The following is an 18,564-nucleotide window of genomic DNA, read 5'->3' on the forward strand; positions in this document are numbered from 1 at the left end:
GGGCGGGGGACCGGTCTTCCCCTGGGGCTCCCCGCCGCAGCGTCTAGAGAGTGGGGCGTGGCCTGGTTCCGCCCCGCCCCGCCTCACATCCCCGGCTCCGCCCCAGAGCGCTTGGTGTCGATGCTTTCCGAGCTCCGGCCGGTGCGCGTCCGCGAAGGCGAGGGCGCCACGTTCGAGTGTACGGTGTCGGAAGCCGAGACCACTGGGCGCTGGGAGCTCGGAGGCCGCCCGCTTAGACCCGGAAGCCGAGTCCGCATCCGACAGGAAGGTTTGGACACCCTCTACTCTCTCTGGCCCCTTGCTGTCCAGCTCCAGCTCAAACAAACCCCGCCCCACCAGGATAGGCCCCGCCTCTGGCTTCAGTGGGCCCCGCCCCACGGCCCAAACAGCCTTGTCTCCGGTCTTTCCCCGCCCCCAGCTCTGAGTCCTGGACCGCTCCTCTTCCCTCTCCGCATCCCAATTCCTCCCACCCCAGCGCACACTTACCGCGTCTGCACCGACCTGGGGTCGGCTCCCGCCTCACCCTCATCCCCGAACCCTGCCCAGAGGCGGCTCCAGCCTCGCTAGAGCTCCCTTCACCTCCAGGGAAGAAACACATTCTGGTGCTGAGCGAGCTGCGCGCCGAGGACGCCGGTGAAGTCCGCTTCCAGGCGGGACCCGCCCAGTCCTCGGCTCTGCTGGAGGTGGAGGGTAAGCAACTGGGGCGGGGACGACAACGAAGGGGGCATCACCTCCCACCCCGACACTGACAAACTGGCTACGGCACCCCCTCTCCTGGGGCGGGTCACAGGGGGCGGCGCGTTTCCTGGGGAAATAAGGAGGAGGAGGCTTTGGGTTGGAGAGGCGAGGGTCCAGAAAAAAGAACTGATGGCGTAGAAGGCTGAGATCACGAGTGGAGGCAGTGGGAAGGGAAGATGCGTCTCGCCTCCTGGAGGGCCATGCGTGTCCCTATTAACTTAAACCCTCGCCTCCCACCCCCAGCATTGCCTCTCCAGATGTGCCGCCGCCCCCCTCGCGAAAAGACGGTTCTGGCCGGCCGCCGGGCGGTGCTAGAGGTGACTGTGTCCCGCTCGGGGGGACACGTGTGCTGGTTGCGGGAGGAGGTCGAGCTGTGCCCTGGAGAGAAGTATGAGATGCGCAGCCATGGCCCCACCCACAGCCTGGTCATCCATGACGTGCGGCCTGAGGACCAGGGTACCTACTGCTGCCAGGCCGGCCAGGACAGCGCCCACACACGGCTGCTGGTAGAAGGTGAGCGAAGCCAACTGGGCAGAGGTCAGAGGGGCAGGCCCGCTGGCCAGGTAGGAGGAGCACCTGGGAGCCGGTGGGCCAGGACACACCTACGGAAGGTTTTCCAGGACTTGGGATGGCGCTGGGTTCTGGGATGTATTGGGGGTAGAGAGTGGGGAGGGAGACTGGTCCTGGGTTCTCAGTTCAGGGCAGCCATTAGTCCTCTGCCCTTCCTGTCCCACCTGCTTCTCACCCCTTCTTGCTTCTGGACTACCCTGGTCTCTCATGAACATCCCATTTCTACCAGCTCCAATCCTTCCCGCCCACCCACCGCTGGTCTGTGTCCTCACCCCATCCTTCAGCACCCCCCAACTTGCTTCTGCCCATCTCAGTGAGTTCAACACCAGCCTGGCAGAGGACACTCAGCTAGTCCCATTTCTTTCCCCCTTCTACAGAGGAGATACCACCCTCTCCCCCAGGCCCCTGCACTCTCTTCAGGTGCCATGCTTTGCCTCACCCCTACCTGACACCCCCCCCAAGACAGCACTGACTGAGGTCTAAAAAGGGTACAGCAGAGGCCAAGGGTCTCACTCTTCTTGTGTGGGTGCCCAGGCTCTGCCAGGGACCACTCTGTCCCCAGCCCACGTGGAGTCGTTCCTCTGCAGGTAACTAGGACACAGCCAGGCCAGGCGGGCGCCCCCGGACAGCTTGGAAGGCATGTGCCTTTTGCCTGGCAGTGGTGGGAGACGGGGGAACCAGAGATGCTGGGAAACAATAAAATGCTACAGTGCATTTTCCTGCCTCTCTGTATGATGTGGGAGGGCAGACCTGCCCTGGAGCCTGTGTGTGGGTGACACCAGAGACCCAGGGCTGCAGTGCTTCCAGCATGGCCCATGGAAGCTCCAGCCACCGAAGACTACCACTCCTGGCAGAGGCGGCACAGTTTGGCACATTTATAAAAGATGTAAAACAGGTTGGGGCAGGGGGGAGACAGAAGCATGAGGTGTCCAGGGTGGCATGACAGACACCAGACATGCACCGTGCATTTAAGCCCCCCTCCCTCCAACCTCTCCCCAGCCCACCCCAGAGCAGCACCTCCTCCCCCATCCCTGCCACTGCCTTCAGGCTGGTGGCTTTGCAGAGCCAGGGGACCAGGGGGAGGAGTGCTGCAGATTGCCCTATGGATAAGAACAAGAACCCTTAGATGAGTCCAGTTGGGAGGCAGAGCCGTGGTGGAGGAAGGCAGGCCTCCTTGACTTAGACATGCAAGAGTGGCCCATGGGACCCCAGCAGTGGGAGAGGAGGCGGGGCCAACCCTGTAGAAGCCCTGCCAATCAGAAGTCTAAGGCAAGGGTCCCAGTGTCCCTCCAAGCCTACCCCCCCACACACACACACGCGTACACACAGGCGACACACAACCCTGAGCACACCTCAATGGGGCACACACCCCGCATCCCTCAGGAGCCCCTCAGGAACTTGGGAAGGGTCTTTCCCCTCAGGCCAGGTCTAGCCTGAGACAGACCCTCCCTTCTCATGGCCAGGCCAGCCCATTCCAGGGAGGGGAGAGGAACAGCCAAAGGCTGCAGAGCCAGGCAGCCTGGGTGGTGGCCTGGCAGGCCTCTCCAAGCTGGCAGCGCTGGTGACTGCAGAGTCTAGACAGGCAGGATACTGCTATACCCGCACAGGGGGCCCCGAGCCGGCTGTCAGTGGCCCCCGAGACCCGTACTCATAGTCCGCATCTGTGGGCGAGGCCATGAAGGAGCTCAGTGAGCTCCCTGTCTGCCGGTCCCGGAAGCTCTGGATGTAGCTCTGTAGGGGAGCAAACAGGTGTGAGAGTCCCACTGCAGACCCCTGCCCTGAAAACCACCTCTCCTTGCACCCCAACAGGCCTGACACTCCCCCAGACTGCCAGAGACCCAGGACCACACCCAGGGTCCACAGCCCTGAGACCCCACATTATCCCACTTACAATCCATACTCAGATCACTTCCTCTTGGTCCCAGAGCTGCACCCATCATGCCCCTAGGGCAGGGCTCCCAATCCAGAGCTAGACAAATACTAGACCAGCCTCCAGGGAACACCCAGTCCTGCCTGGACAGTTACACACTTCCTTCTCTCCCATTCGGGCTGCAGGAGCTCAGGGTGCTCACCGGGGAGAGGACATCTCCATTGAAGCGTTTGATGGGCACTGGCCTGCGCCGATAAGCAGGATCAGGGGGCCCAGGCCTTGGAGGAGCCCGGGAACCTCTGGGGGGAGCCCGAGGGGGTCTCTTCTTCCGCCGCTTTTCCTTGCGTTCTTCCTGCTGCCGAATCCGCATCAGCTGCACGCGTCGTCGCTGCCGGCTGATGACCACTGCAGAGGGATGGACAGAGGCGGGTCTCAGAGGCCGACGTGCCTCATCTCCCTCCCCCTCTTGTCCCACCTCAGGGCTCCAGGCTTGCAGATTTCCTTTGTCCATAGTCCTCTACCGCCACCCTGTCACTTCCTTTCCTGGTCTCCACCTCCCCGAAGGGACTTCCTCCAGTTGTGCTTTTTTTTTTTTTTTCTACAGAAAGTCTTTATGGGAGAGTTCTAGTCTGCTAGATACCCCCTCCTTGGCTGTTTTCTCACTCCCAATCATGAGCCAAGCTAGCCATCGTCCTCTTTCAGCCGGATAACCAGAGCTGCCCACCCACTAGTTTCCCCTCTACATGTGCCCCCTTCCAATGCTGTCCTCAGGAGCCAGAACGAGCGTCCCACGCGCTCAGCGTGATTGTATCCTCCCTACTTTGACCCCTTCAATGGCATCTCACTGCCCCTCTAGTAAAATTCAGAGTCCTTGTCATGGCCAGAGGGCTCACACTACCAGCCCGGCCCCCAAATCTTACCCACCGTGCTCCAGCCCCTCTTCCTTAAAAAGCCAAGCTTGTTTGAGTCCCTTACCCTTGCTGTTCCCTCTTGATTTCCCTTCCCCAGTGTTTGCATGGCTGGTCTCTTGTCCTTCAAGTCTCTGCCTACATGTCGCCTCCTCCAAGTGGCCTTCCTTGACCACCCTAACTATAAGAGTGACCTATAAGGTCACTCATTAAGAGTAATAAGAAAGCACACATAGTGCTATATGACTGGAATCGTCTTGTTTGCATGTCTATTATCTGTCTCCTGCCCACGCTGATTGTATAGGCAGTGCCTGGAATGGGGTTGGCACAGAGCCAGCCCTCCATTCATTGTTATGGAATGAATGGTGGCACGAGGGTCCTATCCTCCCCAGCCCAGAGCAAGTCAGCTCTCCAACCCCATGAAGGCCCCCTACCACTGGTGTGCACAGCCTCTGGCCCCAATCCCTGGCCACTCAGCTCCTCCACATCTATACCATCCACTCCTCTCATGCCCACCCTGGCCTGTACCCTCTCACCTTCGGTGTGGGAGTCCCTCTCTGCTGTCACCCGCCACTGCACCAGAACGCCCATCAGGCTGAGCAGGGGCCAGAGCGCCAGCAGGGCCCAGCTCCGCCAGCAGAGGGGAGGCACGGGGGCGGCCCGTAGTCGCTCCACCACATAGCGCCCCAGCAGTAGCAACTCCGCAAAGTAGTCAGCAGCGGTGGCGATGAGCCCGGCGCCGGTCACGGCAGTGGCCAGGGTGGTGAGGGGGCGGGGCCAGCGCAGCGTGAGCAGGGCACAGAGCAGGCCGCCCCCCAACAGCAGCCCCAGGGGTCCCCACACGGAGCCTGGCTGGTAGTAGGGTGCCGAGCCCAGCAGGGCGGCAGCGGCGAGCAGCAGCCCGAGCAGCAGCCCCACCAGGAAGAGGCCCACGCTGCGCACCAACATGGCCACGAGCCCGCACAGCAGCCCGATGCCCAAGGCGATGCCGGCGCTGGCCCCGGCACTCAGCTGCGTCTCCAGCACCCGCTCTCGGTAGCACAGCAGGAAGATGACCACCGAGCCGAACAGCAGCCCGGTGAGGAAGAGCACTGCCTTGAAACAGCGGTAACCTGGAGGAGAACAGGGGCCAGTGAGGGGCCAAAACGAGGGCACCAGGCTGGAGGGGTCAAAGGGGTCAGGCACATGGGACGGCAGAGGAAGCAGAGACAAGGACACTAAGATCAGAGACTTGGGGGTCACTTGGGTAGTGAAGGCCACTGGGGCCATTGGGGTTGGGAGAGGCCAGAGGAATATGGTCAGTGGGAAATGGACATAAGCATTGAAACAGTGATTTGGAGTCCTTGAGGGCAGCAGGAGTCAGGATAGATCTTTGGAGTCAAGTTTAAATCCGTAATAGGGGCATTGGTGTCTTTGGGATCATAGGGGAAAGAGGTTATTGGGTTATTTGAGGCAGGATTGTTCAGAGAAATGAATTTAGAAGTCAGAAAGGAGGTGAGAGGTGGAATCACACAGAGACATTCAGGTTCAGAAAGATGAGGTCTCTAAGGGGCCACTGAGCTTCAGAGATATGTCATCATTGGAAGGTTACAAAGAGGAGAGAGAAACAGGGCTGTTGGGGAGGAGTTCTAGGAAATGAGGTCTCTGCAGGTCAGGGGTTTGACAGAAGTAGAATGATTGAGAGCATTAAGGGTTTCTGAGAGAGGAGCACTGAGGCTGAGAAATGGGATCAACCATGTGGGCAGGGGTAATTATAGGGGGTCATAAGGACTGGGAAGTTAGGAGTTACCAGGGATCAGAATAATGGAGGGAGTCACAGAGATGGAAAGTAATGAGATAGCTGGAGAAGGGGGGGGGTGTCACTGGGGCTTACGAAGGATCATAGGAAAACAAAGAGGATTATAGGGAGAAATAATGGTTGTGGATTTCAGAAATAAAAGAGGTTGTAGGACCCTGAGGACCACTAGTGGTATCTGAAAGCGGGAGAGAAGTATAGATCCTGAAGGGACAGAAAGACAGAAGTCAGAGATGGGAGTCAAGGAGGCAGGAGGAGACAAAGACAAAGAGGAGATTCAGGCCAAGGAATAGGAAATATCAAAGTGCAAGAGGTTGTGGGGTCAGAGAGAGGAGTAGGGCATGGACAGGGGGCAGTGAGGGGGCAAAATGAAGGCAGAGCTCAGAGTCTGGGAGTAAGGGCATCTAAGGGGGGAAGGATGTCAGGGAAGCTCAGGAGAGGCTGCACTGAACAACCTGAAGAGACAGTGGGTATAGACAGTGGAGGCGGCAAGGTGGTACAGACTCCTCGGAAGCCCCAAACGTCTTTCGAACCCTTCTGGGGGTGATTCCTCCCACCCACTGTGCAATTGTTCAGTCCAAAGTTTGGGGGTGGTAGTGGAGAGACCATCTGGCTCCCACCCTTGTCTACCCACACATTCTAGGAAGAGTTATAGAGGCTGCAGAGCACAGGCTTTGCCCTTCCTCTGCCCAGCCTGAACCCAAACCTCCCAGCCTCCTTCACTCCCACTGGTTCCAGTCACATAATCCTCCTCCTGATGACCTTCCTTGGGCCACAGCCCATAGAGTTCGCCCTCCTCTCTGAAGTTCTGTAGGTGCTGTAGAGTCACTGGGCACTTACTTCAGGCTGCTGCTAGCCCATATGGCACCTTTTTGCAAATTAGAAAAGGGTGTACCTTTCTTGGCAATGAAGCCTTGTGCCAAGGCCTCAAGTTTGGCAAGTGGAGCATGAGCTGGATTTCAGCTCCCACTTGCCTATTCAGCTGTGTTCCTTGTGTAGCATCCATCATGTACAACTGTCAGAGCAGCCCCTATTACTGGAGCCTGCCTTGTAGGTGATCTCCATGTGTGCAACCATCACCCAGCCCACTCCAGTGCATATGAATCACAGGTGTGAAAGTTCTGGGAGTTTCTCCTCCACCAGACAACTTGCCCTGTGGTCAGGGACCATGTTTAATCACCCTCCTAAGTATTTTCAGTGCCCAACCTAATGATCCAAACACATCTTCACCACAATAGCTCCTATTTATTGAGTGCCTACTAATTCTCATAACAACCTTATGTGAAACAAATATCATTGTTCCCATTGTTCAGGTGAGATGGGAAAACTGGGACTCATACAGGTTAATGTGCTCAAGGTACAGAGCAGGTGCTGTGTGTGCCTAATTTAAAAGCCTGTGTTCTCTAGAATTTACAGTCTGGATGATCTACAAACATGTAAAGCGTGAAAGAAAGAGGAAAGAAAGACAGACTCATGATGGGGAGGACAGAAGATTGGGGGTGCAGATAAAGAACTCAGGGAAACTGGGGAGCCTAAGTGAGGTATGAGATGGGGATCTCACCGAAGAAGCAGTAGACGACTCCAAACAAACAGCACATGATGCAGACGAGAGCCGGCAGTGCCTGGTACCTTCGCTCCAAGGGCTGTTCACAAGGTGCACCCCAAAAGGCATCGTCTGGCTCGGGGGGCAGCAGCTGGAACCGCAGGGTCGCCACAGTGCCCGGCATAGTGGTGGGAATGGAAGGGGGTCACCCTCCCAGATCAACCTGACAGACAGGAAGTTGGAGTCAAAGAGGAGTCCTAAGTTCCCACGAGTGTTGGGGTGGGAGTGAGAAAACTCAGGACACAGTGGACAAAGGAGTGGTGCCCCCATCATGCCGCTCTGGAAGCATCCCTGGAGTCAGGAGCAAAGACAAAGGGAAACAAAAGTGCCTGGCTAGAGCTGGCTGGGATAAAGTTTAAAAGGGGACTAGCTCTGGGGTAGATGAGGGCAGTGGGCTGCTGGTGAGGAGGAGACAGCCAGGAGACTCGTCTGTGGGCGGCTAAATCTGGGATTGTCCAAGATCTACCTGGGTTGGAGGCGACCTGCGCTTCAGAGCGAAAGAGGCTGTGCAGAGTCCGAAGGGTCCGGGGTTGCGGGGCTCCAGAAGCTGCAACTGATCGAGGTCCGGGAAAAGTCCGCGGTGCAAGGAAAGGGGCTGCTGGGCCGGAGAGACCGGTCTCTGCGCGACAGCGTCGCCGCTCCACCTCCAACACCGGTTGGCACTCCAGCCCCGCTGCGACCGGGGCCTTAGATTAGGCCTGGTGAAGGAAAAGGAGCAAAAGCAGGGGCTCGGGCCGCCCCGGAGCCGCGGCCCCATGCCCTGAGCCCGCCCGCGGCCTTTGGTGCTGATGGACAGCTCCGGCCTCTGCTCCTGACGTCACTCAGGTCGCACCATCCAGGCAGGGGGGGCCTGCCTCTGACGTCACCCGGGACGCACCAACCACACGGAGGGGAAGCGGGGGACTCCGCCCCGGCGTCTCCCGCTCCCGCACCGAGGAGGGGGCACTTCCGGGGGTCCTTCCCCTTTAACCTCCTCCTTCTCCTCCCTCTCCGGTAGCTGGAGTCCAAGACCCCACCCCGGGGGCGGGGCCCTCTCAGTGACACGTCGGACAGCTGCGGCAGCGGCCGAGGCTCCAGCGCTGAGCGCAGAAACCCCATACCAAACAGAGCAGCGTGCTGGAGGAGGATCTGAGCATCGCGCAGGGCATTCGGCTCGGGCCGCTGGCTCTGTTCGGCGGGGAGGGAGCGGGCCCGCCCGCTGGGCCCGGGCCCTCCGGATCCGCCCCCTCCCCGGTCCCGCCCCCTCCGAGCCTCCTCTGGCTGCTCTCGGGCTGCGCCGGGGCCGGGGGCCCGCGGTCCGGGCGCCATGCGGGCATCGCTGCTGCTGTCGGTGCTGCGGCCCGCCCCGGCCGTGGCCGCGGGGATCTCCCCTAGGCTTCACTTTGAGCCTGCTCAGCGTCACATGGGTGGAGGAGCCGTGCGGCCCAGGGCCGCCCCAACCTGGAGACTCTGAGCTGCCAGTGCGCGGCAACACCAATGCGGCGCGCCGCCCCAACTCGGTGCAGCCGGGAGCGGAGCGCGAGAGGCCCGGGGCCGGCGCCGGCGAGAACTGGGAGCCGCGTGTCTTGCCCTACCACCCCGCACAGCCCGGCCAGGCTGCCAAAAAGGCCGTCAGGTAGTGTTCAGCTCCACCCACCCCACCCCCTGGGCACCCGCTGGGACGCGCGCTCGGGGGAGGCCGCCGAGGGCCGGGTCAGGCTCCGGAAGGAAGGGGCCGGCCGGCCAGGAAGTCTTTGGGCCCGGATAACTTCCGATGGCCCTACTTTCCCGGGAGCCGTGGGGCCAATCTGAGTCTTTCTCTGGACCCCCTTCCTGGACTGAACTTGCCTGCCTCTGTCCTAAAGTAGCTGGACTCAAAGATCTTATTTCTCTGGCTAAGCCGTGGAGGTTAGAAAGATGACTGGTATATAGAGTGAGTGCATAGAGAAACGGAAAGATAAAGGGGAGAACGAGTATTTTCCTATAGCTCTTGTTCCTGGGTGGGTTACAGGGCCACCTCGGGTGAGGTGGGGAGGAAGGAATGTACCCATCCCATTCATTTCTCCGCTGATGAGCTGAAATAACTTCTACTTGACACGTGGGTTCAAATCCCAGTTACACACTTACCTTCTGCCTTATGGGAGGTAAGTTATTGAAACCTTTGAGTCCCAGTTTGCCCCTCCCTCCAACACACTTAGTATACCTCAATGCATTTATTTTTTGTTACTATATTGATAGACTTGTGGTATAGTGGTATATTTATAGAGAAATAAGTATATGCATATGCCGAGCATTTAGCTAAGTGCTTTAAATAAATGCAGTCACCCCTTTTTACAGGTGGTTCAAGTTAAAGAACAGATTCAAGGACACAACTACTAGCAGTGAAATCAGGATTTTACTCACAATTGATCTCTGATAGCTGCAGGGGTATTACCATTTCTCAAATGCAAGATACCATGTAGGCGAGGCTAATAGTTCATAAATCCTTATGGCCCCCTGGGAAAGCGATGTTATTCTTAGCCTGTTCCTAGGCGAGAGAACAGACCCAGAGATGTGGCTGTGCACCTGCATGCTGTTTCCTGCCTGCTCTGCTTTTTGACAATCTTGTGCCATCCCCTCCAGGACCCGCTACATCAGCACGGAGCTGGGCATCAGGCAGAGGCTGCTGGTGGCGGTGCTGACCTCACAGGCCACGCTGCCCACTCTGGGCGTGGCTGTGAACCGCACCTTGGGGCACCGATTAGAGCGTGTGGTGTTCCTGACAGGCGCTCGGGGCCGCCGGGTACCACCGGGCATGGCAGTGGTAACCCTGGGTGAGGAGCGGCCCATTGGACACCTGCACCTGGCACTGCGCCACCTGCTGGAGCAGCACGGTGATGACTTTGACTGGTTCTTCCTAGTTCCTGATGCCACCTACACTGAGGCACATACTCTGGCACGCCTAACTGGCCGCCTCAGCCTGGCCGCTGCTGCCCACCTTTATCTGGGCCGGCCCCAGGACTTCATCGGAGGAGAGGCCACCCCCGGTCGCTACTGCCATGGTGGCTTTGGGGTGCTGCTGTCACGCACGCTGCTGCAACAGCTGCGCCCCCACCTGGAAGGCTGCCGTAATGACATCGTCAGTGCGCGTCCGGATGAATGGCTGGGACGCTGCATCCTTGATGCCACTGGAGTGGGCTGCACTGGTGACCAAGAGGTAGGGCTATAAGCCGCCCCACTGGGGCATCCTATGTGATTTTGTGCACATCCCCAGGAGAGGCAGAAGAGTGTTGGAGACATGGACCTGAGTTTCCATATGATTTCCTTTTTTTTTTTTTTTTTTAAGAATTATTTAGTTCTATTTATATTATTATTATTATTATTATTTTTAGTTTGACTAGAGAAAGAGAGAGAGGGAAAGTGAGAAAGCAAGCTGCCAGGTCCAGGACTCTAATTGCAGTTGGCCATGTGGGAGTCCAGTGCCTTAACCACCAAAACACCTGCCAGCCCCTCCACATCATTTTATGTCTCTGGGACCTTGGGTAAATAACCACATCTCCTGAGCTTCATCCATGCCAGTGGAAATAACTGCTTTCCAGGGTTGTTACAGGACTAGAGAAAACAAGGGTGCCTTGCACCTAGTAAAGTTTCAATATTCGTTATGTCACTTGAGTCCCTGGACAGCTCTGAGACAGGGCACATGCCTATTTCATAGAAGAATAGGAGAAGTCTTCCCAAGGTCACGCAAGCTCAGAACTGGTTAGAGTAGACTTAAGCTCACAGAGCTCTGACTCCATGGCCATGACAGGTCATAGAATGAGGAGAGGAGACGCTCATCACTGTGTCAGTGTGAGACAGAGTCGGGGGACAGACCTGTCTTCCTGTAATGGACCCCTTTCCTTCCTCTCCCCAGGGGGTACACTATAGCTATCTGGAGGTGAACCCTGGGGAGCCTGTGCAGGAGGGGGACCCTCGTCTCCGCAGTGCCCTGACAGCCCACCCTGTGCGTGACCCTGTGCACATGTACCAGCTGCACAAGGCTTTTGCTCGATCTGAGCTGGAACGCACGTACCAGGAGATCCAGGAACTGCAGGTATGGTTCGGGCCTTGTTGTGGGAGGAGACAAAAGGGGGCAGCTTCTGAGAGGTCCCAGAGATTCCAGAGAAATTGAAAGTTAACACTAGAATCACAATATAAACTTGTTTCCCAGCCCGTCCGTTTCCACCTTCTCTGAGAAGCTGCCAGAAACACTCCCCTCTTAATTTTTAATTTACTTTTAGTTTTGATATAGGGTATGTGAGCTAGCTAGAGAGAGACACAGAGAGAGAAAGAGAGGGGGCAAATGAGAAATCACACCCCAGGGGCTATAGCCATGCTGCAGTTCCTCCTCCTCCATTCTCCTCGGGGGTTTGGGCATGCACGCACACCCACCGGGTGTATTTTCCAAGATGCCAGGTCTGGGACTTGAAGTGCATATTCATCCACACAGGATCCAGCCACCTTTCCCACCATGCCACCTGGCTAGCTGTAGAAACCTCCCCCTCCCCCCTTAACTTTTAGGCTGTTTCCATCTGAAGAAAAGATAGGGGACTGAAGGTGGGCGGAGATTGGCAAGGGCCCAGGGACCCTCTTGAGTGGCTGCCTACCCAGGGCCCCAGCTGTGTGCTGGCCTCTGGTCTCTGCCTTGTTCATGGCCCATTTCTCCAACCCAGTGGGAGATCCAGAACACCAGCCATCTGGCAGCTGATGGAGAGCGGGCAGCTGCCTGGCCCGTGGGCATTCCAGCACCATCCCGCCCAGCCTCCCGCTTTGAGGTGCTGCGATGGGACTACTTCACAGAGCAGCATGCTTTCTCCTGTGCTGATGGTTCGCCCCGCTGCCCCCTGCGTGGGGCTGACCGGGCCGATGTGGCTGACGTTCTGGGGACAGCACTGGAAGAGCTCAACCGCCGCTACCACCCAGCCCTGCGGCTCCAGAAGCAGCAGCTGGTTAATGGCTACCGGCGCTTTGACCCAGCCCGGGGTATGGAGTACACGCTGGACCTGCAGCTGGAGGCCCTGACCCCCCAGGGTGGCCGTCGGCCTCTCACTCGCAGGGTGCAGCTACTCCGGCCACTGAGCCGTGTGGAGATCTTGCCTGTGCCCTACGTCACAGAGGCCTCACGTCTCACCGTGCTGTTGCCTCTGGCAGCAGCTGAACGTGACCTGGCCCCCGGCTTCCTGGAGGCTTTTGCCACTGCAGCACTGGAGCCTGGTGACGCTGCGGCAGCCCTGACCCTGCTGCTGTTGTATGAGCCCCGCCAGGCCCAGCGGGCAGCCCATGCAGATGTCTTCGCACCTGTCAAGGCACACGTGGCAGAACTGGAGCGGCGGTTCCCTGGTGCCCGGGTGCCCTGGCTCAGCGTACAGACGGCCGCGCCGTCCCCGCTGCGACTCATGGATCTGCTCTCCAAAAAGCACCCGCTGGACACACTGTTCCTGCTGGCCGGGCCGGACACAGTGAGACTCCCTGACCCGCTGCCGCATGCACGCCATCTCCGGCTGGCAGGCCTTCTTTCCCATGCACTTCCAGGCCTTCCACCCAGCAGTAGCCCCACCACAGGGGCCCGGACCACCGGAGCTGGGCCGTGACACAGGCCGCTTTGATCGCCAGGCGGCCAGCGAGGCCTGCTTCTACAACTCCGACTACGTGGCAGCACGTGGGCGGCTGGCGGCAGCCTCAGAGCAAGAGGAGGAGCTGCTGGAGGGCCTGGATGTGTACGAGCTGTTCCTGCGCTTCTCTAGCCTCCACGTGCTGCGGGCGGTGGAGCCCGCGCTGCTGCAGCGCTACCGGGCCCAGCCATGCAGCGCCCGGCTCAGCGAGGACCTGTACCACCGCTGCCGCCAGAGCATGCTCGAGGGCCTCGGCTCCCGAACCCAGCTCGCCATGCTGCTCTTCGAGCAGGAACAGGGCAACAGCACCTGACCTCGCCCTGTGCCCCAAGCCCTGGCACGCCACACCCCACCCGCTCCTCCCCAACAAGCTGGAGCTACCTGCCAGCCTCGCCGGACAGGGCTGGCTGCAGCCTCTGACCCCAGGGAAGTCCACTGGGCCCCTCTCTCTGGCTTTGTGGTCCCCTGGGCTCAGGACAACCCTGGGGGAGATGTCCCTAGAGCCACCCCCTTGTCACCCAAGCCCAGTCTTCCTGCCCCATTGACGCTGCTGACTCGGGCTGTGGCCTCCTTGTATTTATGCAGTACAGTCTGCCTGACACCAGCCCTGCCTCCTGGGATCAGGCCCTGGGGGCTGGGTTGTAGACAAAATGTTGAGGAAAGGGGAGCTGAGAGAGGAGGATGGGAGCACCTCCCCACTTCTCCCTTCTGGACCCCTGATGAACTCCCCCCCTTTAATAAACTGGCTGAGTGTGGACTAGTGATTTTGAGTTTTTGAATGGTAGGCATTGGGAAGATGGGGAGGTAACTGAGCATGGAGGCTCCCTGTCCTTCTGAGGGCCTGCATTTATTTATTTACTATTTATTTATTTTGTTGCCAGAGGGCACGTGTGCTCACCGGAGAGAGAGAGGGAGAAAGCACCTGCACGGGGGCACAGTCATGCCACAATCCCATCTCCATCCCCATCCTATTGGGTCACACACATGTGACCAGCATATTTCTCAAGGTACCAGGGCCAGTACTCGAACTATGGTTGGCCATGTGGGATTCAGCGTCCCTTAACCACCAGGCTATGGGCCAGCCCAGCCTGCATTTCCTTTGACCAGGGACTAAGTCGCACATGTGCCCAGCCCCGCCCCAGCCCCAGTACGTGCTCCATCACACATACACACAGAGGACTCTTTATGCCTCTTTATTCCCGATCTCGTCAGCACTTTATAAAACCAGACTGCAGAGGGAGAGGCCCACGAAGGCTCCCTTCCCACTCCCAGGCTCAGCCAAGGTCTAAAAGGTCTGCCCACCCCTGCAGAGGGGATGCGGCTGGGGTTGGGGTGGGGGGAACTGGGAGCTGGGCCAGGCCTGCTGGGCCACCCGCTCCCCCTGCCAAGAGGGGAGCTGGGCCTGGAGAGGGGCAGGAAGTAGGACCAGCCAGGCACTCCCGAGTCCTGGGGCTCACCTGCCCCTGCTGACACTTGGGCTGGGCCCCAATTGTCCCTGAATTGCCCACCCCTGTAACCCCACCCGCCTTCTACATCTGCACCCCGCCCCCACCCTGTCTGCCCTACATATATACAAATGTACAGAGGGTTCCACCCCTGCTGGGGTGGTGCCATCCTCCTTCTCCTTTCCTCCCTTCCCGCCGCAGGGGCCCATGGTCTGGTCGCCCGCCCTCCCTGGGCACCAGCCTGGAGGGCAGGGAGTGTGGATAAGAAGGACCCTTGTGCAAAGCAGCTGACGCCAGGGTCAGGAGAGAGCAGGAACTGAGTCCCGGCCCTCCCAGTGAGCACCACCCTCCCTTCAGCTCTGGGCTGGCCCCCAGGCCTTCTGCCCCAGGGGACAGGAGAGTATGCTGGGGAGCTGGGGAGGGTCCCAGACCCTGGGTCCTTCAGACACAGCACCATTCTAGCAAGCGAAGTCTTCGAAGAGGCCTCCTGGGGGACCGTGGGGGTGGTGGTGGTTGGGGAGCAGGCTGCTGGCCCCCCCACCCTCAGCACGGCCCCGGCTTGGGCAGGGACTCTGCAAGAGGAAGAGGGAGCAGGATGGGAGAGCCCGGGTAATACCTCTATGCCTCAGCCAGCCTCGCCTTGACCCCTGGGGCCCGGGGACCTCTCCCTGGCTAGTTAGGAAACTGGGGGCCTCCGTCCTGGGCATGGCATACAGCTGCACACGCCGCAGAACTGGTCCTCACCTGCTCCTTCAGCTCCTGCAACCCCAAAGTGGAAATGCCCCCGGCGGAGGTCCGCAGAGGGGTCTTGGGACGCCGCCACACCCGCTTCAGTCGGTCCCAGGACACCTTGGGGTTCAGGTTGGGGGTAGCAACGAGTTTTAGGATTGGCAGAGGAGAAGAGAGGGCCTTTACAGACCCTGGCCCCTGCTCCTGTATCATTCTGTCATCTTCCATCTTTCTGGCCCAGCAAAGAACCCAGGCTTAACCTCCAGTCAGACCAGCTCCTCCAAGGAGCCTGCACGGCCCTTCCACTTTCCCATAGCGCTCCCCCACCATGTCCCCAACCTGGGCCCTTGCCTCATAGACGTAGTCGAGGATCTCCAGCAGCGTGAGGATGCTGGCCCCAATGAACAGGCCCATCTGTCCCCCGAGGTCTCCTGGGGAGCAGGAAGGAGAGCAGGGTCAGAGGGAGCAGCCTGGGTCCACCACCCACAGTAGGTGGGGCAGGGGCCGAGCCTCACCCAGTAGGGCTGACAGCCCATAGACTGCTCGTTGCTCCACAGCTTCGGAGGTCAGGGCCTCGAAAAAGACATCTAGGACCAGGAAGTTCTCCCTGTGGAAACAGGAAGCAGGGTATTCCTGTAGAGTCACTCTTCCTGAGGAGACAGCTGGCAGGGACACCCCAGGGTGCTGATCTGAGACCCTCTGCACTGGGAAACTGGTCTGACTCCTAAAGGCTGTAAGGGAAGGCAGTCCCAGGTGTGGGTTAGCTTCATACGTTGCAGGGTAGCAAAGGGCCAGGAAAGCAAACTTCCTCTTGCCTCTTCTAAAGCAGCAAATAGCATTCACTATTTTGTCTCATCCTTATGCCTCTCCAGAACCTTCAGTGGCTCCCTACTGCCCATTAATATGCTTCAGAATTCCCACCCCAGACTTTTCTCTCTCTCTCTCTTTTTTTAAAGAAATTAATTAAGGAGAGATTTTTGCTGTAGGGCACATGAGCACTCACTGAAGAGACAGAGAGAAAGTAAGAAATCATTCCCTGGGGGGATGTCCATTCTCCTCTTGGGATTTCAGGCACACACACACACACACACACGCCCCCAGCATGATTTAAAACCACCAGGTCTGGGACTCAAACTGGGGTTGGTCATGTGGGAATCCAATGCCTTAACCACTACGCCACCTGCTGGCCCTGCTGTTCCAGACTTCTTGAGGCTGTCTGTGGTCTGTTCCACAGTGCCCCCCTGCTTCTCTCCAACAGCCCCCTACTGTTCAGGCCCCTCTCTGCCTCACCCCACGGTTCTCTGACTGGAACCTCCTTCCTCTCCTCCTCATACAACTCAGAGTCCTCCGAGGCCCTCTCACACCTCCCCTCCTTCCCCTCTCCCATGCTGGCCGGAGAATGACACCGCATCAAATGTGGGCCCGTTCACAAACGTAGCATGGGTTTTGTGTCACAATCATCTGTCCCCATGGGACCCAACACTAGGCCTTACATCTAGACTAGCCAATGCTCAACCTCTGAGAATTGGCTGCAGGGAGCTGGACTCCAGGCTCAGTGTGGCCCCTCCTACCTCCGAGGACCACTCTGTTCCCCTCCCCTCCCTCACACCCTGTCCCTGGGCAGCTCTCACTCAGTGTACATTTACTAGCTCCCAGGATCCTGGGGGAGAAAGACGCATAAACCAAGGGTTATAGCAATGGGGACACATAGTGGCAAGGACAGGGGCAGGTGTCATGGGAGCTCACATGAGGCGTTTGGGCCAGGAAGTGCTTCCCTGCAGGTGGAGACAGGGCAGTGACTTCAAGGGAGGGGTGAGTTAGAAGAAGAGATGGTGACCGGGACCAGCAGGTGGCGTGGTGGTTAAGGTGCTGGGCACTCTCACATGGCCGACCATGGTTCGAGTCCTGGACCTGATGCCTTTCTCTCTCTCTCTCTCTCTCTGTGTGTGTGTGTGTGTGTGTGTGTCTAGTCAAATGAAAAGAAATAAAATTAAATAAATAATTTTAAAAAGAGATGGTGAGAGGCTGGCAGGAGACCCATCATAACAAAGAAGCAGCCACTTCCAGGCTCCACCCCACACTGGGCCCGTTGAGGGTGGCCTAAGTCACATACACACTCACATACATGCACACACATATATACTCATATACTCACATACACACACACTTGCACATACACGCACATACCGTATGTAGGTCTCGTTGCGGTTGTACTTCCTCGCCAGGTACCGGGCTGAACCCCTGTTGGGGATCCTGACCATGGAGATTTCTTTCCCATAACGGGTCAGGTTGCAGGGAGTAGGGCAGAAACATGGGCCCTCGGAGCCTCCACCCAGGGAGTCTGCAACACAGAGGTACCAACTGCAGTGGGGCAAGGCAAGCCTGGCAGCGCGCCCACTGCAGGGAGGAGGCAAATTCACACTAAGGACCTTTCTCAGCCCACCCCGGTGCTTCCTAGAGACTAGCTGGGGTCCCCTCCTGGACTAGCCACAGACTGTCCAAGAATGGCAGGTATAGGCAAAGCCCCCAGCCCCCTACTACAGGGATATCCCATGGCCTCCCAGCCCCCGGAATAGGGAAGCCCTTGTGGCTCAGGGGGAGGGCAGAGCTCATCCACCAATCAATCAACATGAGGTCTCAGATACACAAGGAGATGTAGAGCGATGAGATGGATAGCTGGGTGGATAGACGAATGGACCATGGACAGAACAAATGGACAGACAAGGTTGGCATGCCCATGTGCTGGTGTCCTCTGCTGGTCCTTCCTACATCCGCTCCCCTCTCTCCCACCTTGCACTGTGCCCTAGGAGGCTGATCTCTGCCGAATGTATCACTTTGGATCCAGAGGGTAACTCTGGTTGTGCCTTGTTCCGGCAGATCAGAGGGTGGGAGGGGAGAGAAGCCAGGGCATGTCTTTCCCTGGCTTCCTTGCTGCCAGACGCAAGTCTGTGTCCCTCCTTTTGTGGCGACACCACCGTCAGCAGGCCCCCTTGGACAGCCACAGGTCTCTGGGTGCCAACAGTCTCCCTTCCTTTAAACCCCTCAGATCTGCCGGAGTAAGGGCTCCCTGGTGTTGCAAGGTCTCTGGGCTCTCGCCATCTCTGGGTTCCTTTATCATAACTCGCTCACACATCTGTTGCTTCACTAAACATGATTCAGTCACCCATGTCATCTGATGGCTGCAACTAGTGTGGGGCACTGAGAAGCCCTCCCCTGGCTTACTGCCCTGAACTCGCCACAGGCCCTTTGCCTCAAGGCCTGCTGCCTCCTAGCCACTCTCCTCACTTCCTCAGCCCG

The 18,564-nt window shown here is 58.4% G+C and overlaps 4 protein-coding genes across 4 annotated transcripts in view; 2 read left to right on the forward strand and 2 right to left on the reverse strand.

The window, feature by feature from the left end:
• Positions 1-8,556, forward strand: part of OBSL1 (obscurin like cytoskeletal adaptor 1) — a gene marked incomplete at its 5' end in the record, with an annotated part of 31,019 nt that extends 22,463 nt beyond the window's left edge. Inside the window, 4 exon segments of the mRNA XM_006168669.2 lie at positions 107-268; positions 586-690; positions 982-1,251; positions 8,482-8,556. Of these exon segments, the coding sequence (XP_006168731.1) occupies positions 107-268; positions 586-690; positions 982-1,251; positions 8,482-8,525 (581 nt within the window).
• TMEM198 (transmembrane protein 198) lies at positions 2,169-8,466 on the reverse strand. Its single transcript, XM_006168605.3, has 5 exons — positions 7,951-8,466; positions 7,443-7,647; positions 4,623-5,198; positions 3,381-3,583; positions 2,169-3,039 (listed from the first exon to the last, which is right to left on the reverse strand). The coding sequence occupies exons 2-5, from the start codon at positions 7,606-7,608 to the stop codon at positions 2,902-2,904; spliced, it is 1,083 nt and encodes a 360-aa protein (XP_006168667.1). The 5' UTR covers positions 7,609-7,647; positions 7,951-8,466; the 3' UTR covers positions 2,169-2,901.
• Positions 8,527-13,857, forward strand: CHPF (chondroitin polymerizing factor). The gene is given in 6 exon segments (XM_006168604.3): positions 8,527-8,853; positions 8,855-9,099; positions 10,086-10,659; positions 11,356-11,535; positions 12,155-12,954; positions 12,956-13,857. Coding segments are annotated over 6 exon segments (2,313 nt in total). The 5' UTR covers positions 8,527-8,790; the 3' UTR covers positions 13,407-13,857.
• A 429-nt stretch (positions 13,858-14,286) lies between these two features.
• The window catches only part of ASIC4 (acid sensing ion channel subunit family member 4), a 28,312-nt gene continuing 24,034 nt past the window's right edge, over positions 14,287-18,564 (reverse strand). Inside the window, exons 6-10 of the mRNA XM_006168608.1 lie at positions 17,455-17,608; positions 15,783-15,874; positions 15,619-15,698; positions 15,283-15,387; positions 14,287-15,110 (exon numbers count right to left, since the gene is read on the reverse strand). Coding sequence (XP_006168670.1) covers positions 14,997-15,110; positions 15,283-15,387; positions 15,619-15,698; positions 15,783-15,874; positions 17,455-17,608 — 545 coding nt within the window. The 3' untranslated portion in view covers positions 14,287-14,996. The remainder of the gene's footprint in view (positions 15,111-15,282; positions 15,388-15,618; positions 15,699-15,782; positions 15,875-17,454; positions 17,609-18,564) is intronic.

Source organism: Tupaia chinensis, unplaced genomic scaffold, assembly GCF_000334495.1.
Source record: "Tupaia chinensis unplaced genomic scaffold, TupChi_1.0 Scaffold145907_1, whole genome shotgun sequence".
In the NCBI taxonomy this organism is placed as follows: Eukaryota; Metazoa; Chordata; class Mammalia; order Scandentia; family Tupaiidae; genus Tupaia; species Tupaia belangeri.